Source organism: Borostomias antarcticus (assembly GCF_949987555.1).
Source record: "Borostomias antarcticus genome assembly, chromosome: 3".
Classification (NCBI taxonomy): domain Eukaryota; kingdom Metazoa; phylum Chordata; class Actinopteri; order Stomiiformes; family Stomiidae; genus Borostomias; species Borostomias antarcticus.
In genome coordinates this window covers 9,544,423-9,554,705 of record NC_140236.1, presented here as the reverse complement: position 1 = coordinate 9,554,705, position 10,283 = coordinate 9,544,423, and the positions used below count along the sequence as shown (strand labels likewise).

The window sequence follows — 10,283 nt, the reverse complement described above, 5'->3', positions numbered from 1 at the left end:
TGAGGCTCTGACTGCCTCTCCTTCTGATGAACCAGCACAGCTATTATCTCCCTCTGATGAACCAGCACAGCTATTATCTCCCTCTGATGAACCAGCACAGCTATTATCTCCCTCTGATGGACCAGCACAGCTATTATCTCCCTCTGATGAACCAGCACAGCTATTATCTCCCTCTGATGGACCAGCACAGCTATTATCTCCCTCTGATGAACCAGCACAGCTATTATCTCCCTCTGATGGACCAGCACAGCTATTATCTCTGAAAAAGCAGAAGCATTACTTATTTTGCAATTGACTGCAGCGTTATCTTAACTTATACTTACTTTGTGATAACCTATGCCAGTTCACTGTGCTCACAGGATGATTTGACTTTGTAGGCAGATAGGCTCTGACAGCTCCTAGATCTTGCTCTCAAAAGCACCAACATTGACATAATCTGATTTTCACCTTATAGAAAAAGAGGAAAGCTTTTTGTATTCACAAAACATCTCTCTTTTTCCATAAGATTATTATACCAACGCAATGTTGCTGCTTTTGAGGGAGAGATCCAGCACTGTAGTTAATTAATATAGCCATCTCCAAAGTTTTCTTGACAGTCTCTGTGTGGACATTAAAGTACAACATAGAAATGAGAGAGCAAAACTTGATTTGGCTTAATTACGTTAAAGGAGTAGTAAAGGGAAAATGCATGTTTAGCCCTGTTTTAAGGTTACTTATGATCATATACAATGGTTCAGATCAAAACGTTGACAAAAGTAGCACTTTTGAGAAAGTCTGATAATTGCTCTACCACCGTTTTGGTCATACAATGGATGTGGGTGGGCACCGTGAAAAATCATTCAAAAAACATGTTCAACTCTCAATTTCAAAGACAAGAAACTCACATAACTGTCCAAGTTATGTCCAAGTAGTTACCTAATGATGTGTGTGGGTGCTTCATAACTAGCCTGCACATAGGGCCCGTCCTAACTACGTAACTCCACTGCTGGATATCATCACTCTTTTCACAGTCAGCACATAGGCTACCCCACGGCCACTTTACTCTGCTTATTCCAGATCTGCAGTGAACAGTAGATAATCTGCAGAGATTAAATTGTGCCCTTTCCTTGTGTAACCTAATGAAACTGGGTCCTCGTGAATCCTTGAGTCGTTAGCGAGTTTTGGTTAAACTCACTCCCCCAGTATAAATATACCATCTACCCGCTCCGACGAAGATAGCTGGTTAAAATGGTGTCTGTCTGAGTGAAACAGGGGTTCAAAGAAGCATGCCGAAACGTATGGGCTACACTGGTGACGTGACCCGTGTATGTGTGTGTGTCGTATATTTGTTTTCTACAATGGACATTTGAGATTGTGTAAACATTTATTGAAAGGTGGGCCTGCTACATGGTTGTATTCAAGATGGAAAATCTGTTTTATTGGCCATATATATGGTACACACATAGCCTACTAGGAATTTGTCTAGCCTAATGGCATACGCTGTAGCAGACAACATAGGACAGGGTGCAGGACAGGACAGTGCAAAGACATGAAAGATAGTGCAAATGACAAAGACAGTGCAAATACAATACAAAAAACAGTGCAATACAAAATACGGTATAGAAAAAAGGTGGACACAAAAGCAATTTACGTAATATATATCGAATGGAATGTGGCGAGTGTATTTAGCCAACAGTGTGTGTGCAGATTGTAGTGTGATAGAGGTTGTGCAATGTACAAAGTCCCATCACCTGTAGAGATCAAGATCAGAGATCCTGTCAACCAAACCAGTGCTTGACTTGGGCAGAAGCTCATTTTCTACTACTTGACTTTCTACACATCATCATCAGTTCCAGTGTGTATCAGCACATATTTCACTCCAAGAAAAGCACTGAACCAAACAAGAAACACTTCACATTAAGTTCATGAGGATTAAGGCCAAGGTATGTGGGTTGGTCATGTTATATGAGGGAGGAGAGTTCAAAATTCCATTCAGAATGTATGCTGCTTTTGTTTCCTTCTACATCTCTTTTTTATTTACAGACAAAAATATGCAACTTCCTGCAGTACCACCAGCCTGTTTCCGCTCCTCAGCTGTTCTTCTCCTGGCCGGGCTGCTGGCTGGTTTCCCAGCGCAGACCCGAGCTGGCAGGATCCTGGTGTACCCGGTGGACGGCAGCCATTGGCTCAACATGGACATCCTCCTGAGAGAGCTCCACCAGAGGGGCCATAGTGTAACGGTGGTCCGTTCATCCGCGAGCTGGTACATCCATGAGCAAGCCCCTCACTACAGCTCTGTTACTGTGCCCGTCCTGGGGGCCAGCGGCCTGGAGAACCCCCAGTACATGGCCTCATTCCTGAGGAGAAACCTGGAAATATGGACGAAAGAGCGTTCCATTTGGTCATTCATCGCACTCCAGGAAGAGATGGTTAATTTACTAGAGGAGGCCCATCGTGCCAGTGCTGAAATGGCCCGTTTGGTACTAGAAGACAAGCAATTGGTGGCTAAACTAAAGGCTGCAAAATTTGATTTGATGTTGACTGATCCGGGATTTGCAGGAGGAGTACTAGTAGGAAAATATCTTGGTCTGCCAACTGTGTTCAACGTTCGCTGGATCACCAATGGGGAGGGACACTTTGCGATTGCACCCTCACCCCTATCTTTTGTTCCAGCTATTGGGTCCCTGGTCTCAGATAAGATGAGTTTTGTAAATAAACTGAAAAACCTCTTGCATTATGGCATTGGACTTTACATTGATTACATTATAACAAGACCCCTCTACCAAGGGGTGTGCAATGACTTCATCGACCCCAACACCAATTCCTACTCTCTCATTCAGGGGGCTGACTTATGGCTAATGCGCGTGGACTTTGTCTTTGAGTTCCCACGCCCAACTATGCCTAATGTGGTCTACATGGGTGGTTTTCAGTGCAAGCCCTCTAAGCCTTTGCCAGCGGATTTGGAGGAATTTCTACAGAGCTCTGGTGAGCATGGGGTTGTGGTCATGTCTCTGGGGACACTGTTGGGAAGCCTCCTCCCCGAGATCTCTGAGGTGATTGCGGCTGCCTTTGCTCGTCTACCTCAGAAGGTCGTGTGGAGGCACCTGGGAGAGAGGCCGTCTACACTGGGTAACAACACCATGTTAGTTGACTGGCTGCCTCAGAACGATCTGCTGGGCCATCCCAAAACAAAAGCCTTCGTCACACACGGGGGCACCAACGGGATCTATGAGGCCATCTACCACGGGGTTCCAATGTTGGGCTTTCCTCTGATTTTTGACCAGTTCGACAACATGGTGCGTCTGGAGTCCAGGGGGGTGGCAAAGGTTCTAGATGTAACAGCCTTACAAGTGGAACCTCTGACACAGGCTCTGAGGGACATCCTGGATGAGAGGCAGCCTTTCCACAAAAATATGCTCAGGATGTCAAACTTACATCATGACCAGCCTATGAAACCAATGGACAGTGCCATCTTCTGGCTGGAATTTGTTATGAGGCACAAAGGGGCAGCACATCTGCGCACTGAGTCCTATAAGATGCCCTGGTATGCCTACCACAATGTCGATGTGTTCACACTCCTCTTATGCATTATGGTGTTTTCTGTGCTGTTCGTTGGCTTGACTTGCAAGTCAGCAATTAAAGTCATCCTCCGCAAGAAAGAAAAAATGCAGTAGCTTTGAGTGTTAAAATGTAAAAGTGCAGTTGGATGAAATTGCTGTTTGCAATTTCAGAAGGTGTGGGTTTGAAGATTGATAAAGTGAGCAATCTATGGATGAAGGGTTAACCCTGACTCTTCAATTGTTCACTGATGATATTTACATACTATGCTTACAGTGACAAATGAATGAATTTTGTATGCAATTTGAGAATTAAGGCTACTTGTTTCTTGTCAACAGTTTTCCTACAACACTCTTCAGACAGGTATTTGGTTGAAATTCAAGTTAGAAATGTTTGCACTGTAGTATATTTTTATACTGAATTACATCAATAAATCTGTATTACTCTCATGTAGTGATCATTTTAAGAATAAGGAACAAACCAAACTAGGAACTGTTAACTTAAGTAGTTTAACATGTGAGCAAAGCAGAGTCAGCATTCCTTTGTCCCTGAGTCAATAAGATAGTGTCTCTGAAGTCAGTTGGGACACAGGAAGAACCCAAAAATAGCCCCATGTCCGAGGGGGGCAGAACATCAGTTGACCGTTTGTGACCATATTTGTATTCCTTGTATGCAAATGTGTTTGTCATGTGATTCTTGGCCTGAACACAGGATATAAGCTTGCCACCTTGTAAGAGAAATTTTAGTATTTGCCTAAAGATTCGACCCTGTGTAGGCATGCTCAATAAAGTGATGATTCAAAGTTTTTGGCCTCCTTGAAGTTCTGTTCCACAAGAAGATTGAGCATTTGAAATATACTGCAGCAATGAGCTACCTAAAAGTGAAATTAATGCAAATTGCATGGAATATTTCAGTACTGATTATACAACTGTTTTTGATAGATTTTGAACAAATTAACTTTAGATTTGTACAGACATTAAATGTGCCAGTCAACTATAACCATGTAAATATAAAGGTAATACAATAATATAATCTCTTTCTTGGTCAACACAAATAAAAATAGTTTTAAAATAAAAAAGGTTGACCTTTTTATCTTATTGGAATATAACCTTGTTATATTCCAATAAGAAAAAAAATAACGGAATTAAATCCATGGTAACAGTGGACTGTAATCTGTGGCAAGTCTTTTAGTGACATGTATTCCACATGCATTTCTTTAATGATTTTAAGGCTTTGTTGATGCCTATGAGATTGAGACAAGCTTCTTTCGTGTCCCTTTTCACATTTAGTAAAAACCTGTACCAAAATTAGAGAGGGTATACAAAAGGTATCAACCCATTTTTCCATCACTTTTTTTCTGTCCAAATCAATGGGAGCTGCATTGATCACTTTAAGTTGACAGAACAACACGAGGTAAACAAAAATATGAAATTTCCAAATCACCGATCAACCCTTAAAAGGTTTATAGTTAATTTTGGGGTTCAATGCCTCTGCTCTGTTTATGGATGTATTATACATCCTGCCCCTTGGTAAAGTGGGAGGAATCTTTGGGGGAATGATCAATCAATCAATCAAAGCTTTATTTATATAGCGCATTTCATACCCAGAGGCAACACAATGCGCTTTACAGAGAACAAGGGAGGTGGGCAGACATCCCACCCCTACATATTCCAGAGGGAAGCAAAAAAAACAGTAATCACCCGGGGGCCAGATAAGTGAGTTGTAAAAATTCTTCCCTGACCCCTCTCAACGAGGCGATCGAGCAAGCTCCTGGAGTATGTTTGTCTACCGGCTAAGAACATTTATAGAGCAATAAATAACATTAAATTACATTTTCAGAGTAAGAGAGGCTAATACCATCATAGGAGAGACATGGCAGACATTGGTGTATGTCTGTGTGTGCATAAATGTGCCTGGGCCCAGATAGAGGCAGGGGTTGGGGTAGGGTGGGGGGTAGGAAAAGGATACGGACCCGGGTTAGGGTGAGGGGAAGGGGATCTGAGCCCAGGACTGGTGTATGTCAGTGTGTGTGTGAGTGTGCCTGGGTCCAGGTAGAGGCAGGGGTCAGGGGTAGGGTTGGGGTAGGAAGAGGATACGGACCCGGGGTAGGGTGAGGGGAAGGGGGTACTGGACCCAGGCCTAAGGCCGGAAGTGGACTGTTGTATGTCTGTGTGTGCGTGTGTGTGTGTTAACTAATTTGCTACGACATCTGCAGCAGACACAGGGGTAGCTATCGGACTCAGGGTGGTCTGCTGGTGACAGTGGGGCATCCACTGGACCTGGTTAGAAGATAGGAGGGAGAGAGAGACGCACTAGGGAGAGGGGAGGCAGAACAGGGTTAGTAGCACACGGAGCCATATATAGAGCAATACATTACGTCAAACTACATTTTCAGAGCAAGAAAGGCTAAGAGCATCATGGGAGAGGTGTGGCAAGCACTAATGTGTGTGTGTGTGTGCGTGCCTGGGCCCCGATAGAGGCAGGGGTTGGGGTAGGGTGGGGGGTAGGAAAAGGATACGGACCCGGGTTAGGGTGAGGGGAAGGGGATCTGAGCCCAGGACTGGTGTATGTCAGTGTGTGTGTGAGTGTGCCTGGGTCCAGGTAGAGGCAGGGGTCTGGGGTAGGGTTGGGGTAGGAAGAGGATACGGACCCGGGTTAGGGTGAGGGGAAGGGGGTACTGGGTGATCCTTCCCAATTAACACAGAAACACATACTTCTGAATAAAATCTTTCAATGTAAACAATAAGCCTACATGGCAGTCAGTGATCACATTCTTTGCACACTATTCTTGAGGCTTTTGACCTTTTTGCCACATTGCTACCAATAATAGGTACCAATGCCACTGAAAGAAATTTCCTCTCCATCCCACTGCACAGAAATGGAACCAATTTCATTGTGTTAAATGTATAAACTTTATAAACTGTAGCACTTCCTTTCACATTCCAATGTAATTCTTCTCTAGTTACGAACTCTGATGAAAGACCGGACGAGTCATCATTCACTTCTCAATGCTGCACATCAAAAGGAACAAAACACGGACACTTCATGAATTAAGACTTGGTCCAACAAAAATGGGCCCAGTAATACCATAGCAAACACATATCTAAAATTATGATTTAGCAAAATGTATATTTCCTCATTAACGGATTAATCTGCTGTAGTTGACACAACTTTTGAATTGTTTTCCATGGGGACTTGAATACTTTCAATCAAAAAACTGATGGCATTGACAGACAATGTGATGTATAATGTGATGTAGTGTATGTGAGTGTGTGTGTGTGTGTGTGTGGGGGGGGGGGGTCTCATAATTCCTATAGCCAAACATAGCAGATAAAGTGGTGATGCCCACATGGAGGACAGGCAGACAATCCAGACTGAAAACCTGGACAGGTACAGTATGGATACGGCGGAATAACTGACTACAAAGTATAGATGATATATGGTGATAGATGGTACAAAGCACAAAGGAGGAGAGAGAAAGAGAGAAGGATGAAATCAACTCCAGCTCCACACTTCTTGGTTAAAATAAACGGCTTAGTGCATATTTCATAAATAGACTGCTTATTAGGGCCTACTCCATATTGAAATGGTGAATGACTCCCTAAAAAAGTGGTGTGATTGTGTCCCACTGCACTCTGAATGAAAGTGCCACTCATGCATTGAGTCAAACATTCCCTCACTCAGTCCATCCAGAATCAAATCACTTCCTGGCAATAAACACATTTATTTTGAACCGTGATCAGTAATGACGCAGTTTATTATCCCCATCTAGCCTGAATCATGTTTTCAACTTCCCCAATTACACAATATCCTGCCAGTTGTTAGGTAAGTTAGCATGACAGGGGTAAAGTTGTGCCATCCTTGCCCTTCGCCCTTTGTTAAGGTTTTGCCATGATATTGGCAGTCATTTTTAGCCAGAGCATTCACTAATGAAATGTGTCTGTATCTCCCTTGGTGGAAATTAACCTGATGTGCTTCACATAACCATCTAGGAAACAGTTGGGAACTGTTTGAAACTGTTTCTCCGTTGGAAACTGGAAAAGGGCAGGCACTCAAATGGAGTATGGAATACCAAGAAGGGACACTCCCATTGATTCTGCTATGAAACCAATACGCCCAGATGCTGAGCCGGGCCGCCACCATTTTGGACTGTCAAGTTGACAGCGCAACCTGTGCTGCACAGCTGTGTCAGTGTCACTTTTTCATGTTGACGCTTGCGCTTACTAAATAATAAATCATCAGGAATTCCCACTATTACGATCTCACTTTTTTTCTTGAAAATATACAATTAAATCTGCACAAATACTATACAAGCTACTCATCTATATAGACTGCTACATCCACACAGGTTTACAAAAGGTAAAACTTGACACAACGTTTCCCCTTTTTTCCACTGAATTTAATGTCATATTCATACCCATATTTATATAACTTGGCTAGACTAGCCATCTTCAGTAATGTCTGGGAGGTATGATGGGAGCAGGCAGCATAGGGCCTGCCTTCAAGCCTCCTATCATGAAGGGGCAGGAAATGGAACAAGCTCACTTTAAATACCTGGGAACAATCATTCTCAGCTCTCTCCTCAACAAAGCTACACTAATGTTTGTTTTATTGATGACTGAAGAGAAATGTTCTGCTTCTCTTCTGGTTTGGCTGAGATACAGTGGTTTTCCTCCCTCACAATGTGATGGATTCTGATGCGTAACAATAACTTGACCATGTACAGTAGATGAGTGCTTCTTGGCACTCCTTCCTGTCACACACCACTCTGTGCTGTTCGTTGGCTTGACTTGCAAGTCAGCAATTAAAGTCATCCTCCGCAAGAAAGAAAAAAGGCAGTAGCTTTGAGTGTTAAAATGTAAAAGTGCAGTTGGATGAAATTGCTGTTTGCAGCTTACCACTCTTGTGGTCGAATTTTAACCTGCTCATTTGTAACAATATTTGTGTGATAATACCAACAATGGTAGCAGACAAGATGCTCCAGGATGGTTGGGAAGACGATTACTAACAGTGATCAAACACAGCAGAAGGTTTGGGTTTGAAGATTGATAAAGTGAGCACATCATCCCGTGCTGGATAAAGAGCAATCTATGGGTGAAAGGTCAACCGTGACTCTTCAAGTTGTTCAGTGATAACATTTACATACTATGGTTACAGTGACAAATGAATGAATTGTGCATGCAATTTGAGAATTAAGGCTACTTGTTTCTTGTCAACAGTTTTCCTACAATACTCTTCAGACAGGTATTTGGTTGAAATTCAGAGTTAGAAATGTTTGCACTGAGCTACCTAAAAGTGTAATTAATGCAAATTGCATGGAATATTCCAGTACTGATTATACAACTGTTTTTGATTGATTTTGAACAAATTAACTTTGGATTTGTACACACACCACTCTGTTACACTCACTCAGAACATTCAAACTACTGGTAAATAACTCCCCCCAAGCCATCTGCGTGTATAACTGAGATGATGCTTTTTTCTAAAGTTATTTTCCAGAGCTGTGATAAGATCAACATGTGCCAGGCTAGGCACTTTAAGGCCCTTTTATCCTAGGTTAAGATCAGTGTACTGTTTGTAACTCAGAAATGTGTACTGTGGATCGTCAGGGACATCTGTGGTCAAGACGTTAAGCTCTTCAAATGACTAACTCCTGTACAACCTTACTAACTATATACCCAGCTATTGTATGTACACTAGTACATTGTCATCATGATCAATTCTGTTTGCAGGCACTGATATCGGTGGCGTCACACTCACACAGGTCCAGCACATGCTGTGGAAGAGCACCCTCAGTGGGGTTAACAAGAGACAGCAGCACAGCATCACTGCTCTGAAAGAACAAAATACATACAAATCAAGACAAAACTCAATGTATCGCTACATCTATTACAAATCTATTCCTTCTATTACAAGTGAATTGAACAATAGCACCAACAGCAGGGCCTGAGCTGAACACAGAGTGCTAATCTTGGTGATCTAGACATGCCATACTGAAACACTGATGTCTGCTCCCACAGTGTAAATGTACCGGTATTACTACCACAGTGTACAACTTTATTCTTTCTCATATGACTTTGTCTGACATGCTACTCCTGTCACCTGATGTCCTGGATAGCTGGTCCTGGGTGCAGCTGAGCACTCTCCCAGGCGACCCCTGATTCACACTCTCCGGTTTACCAGGGCAGGTGGGTGATGGAAGAGTCCATTGGCTCTTCTTGAAGGGTAATAAAACACATAGGGTAATTCATTGTAATGCATATACAGTGTATGGTGTAAAAAATAATCTGAGTAACTTCTCCATCAAAGTAGCCTACCCTAAAAGTACAGAGGTACCAAAGATACCCTACAATGAATGCCCAGGTTGTCAGTATCTGACCAGTCCATTGGCTCCTCTAGCCTGGAAGACTCATAAAAACAAACATGTTTTCACAATAGGACTTCCAACCACCCCGAAGGCGGCAGAGAGTCTGTTGGAGTCTTTGAGCTGCTTGGAGTTGAAACAGTTGAGCATAACATCAAAGTTCTCACAGAATTTCACAGAATTTGTAGTTCCTGCATGTTTGACCAGTGAGCTGTCAGACCTCTGCCAAGGTCTTTATCCCCACAGCAACTGAGTGGCCCAGGACCTGAGTAGCAAACCTGACTCTCACAGAAGCAAACGGGTAGATACACATCATTTCTGGAGAGACAGCAACACATTCAGATGTCCTGTCTGGAGTCAAAAGCAAACAGATCCTGCCCCA

At 42.9% G+C, this 10,283-nt stretch overlaps 1 protein-coding gene across 1 annotated transcript; it reads left to right on the top strand.

Annotated features, from left to right (window-relative positions):
* Window positions 1-2,030: 2,030 nt before the first annotated feature.
* ugt5e1 (UDP glucuronosyltransferase 5 family, polypeptide E1) lies at window positions 2,031-3,653 on the top strand (the record flags this gene model as incomplete). Its single annotated transcript, XM_084435987.1, has 1 exon — window positions 2,031-3,653. One exon carries the CDS (start codon window positions 2,031-2,033, stop codon window positions 3,651-3,653), a length of 1,623 nt encoding a protein of 540 aa, XP_084292113.1.
* Between the last annotated feature and the right edge of the window lie 6,630 nt (window positions 3,654-10,283).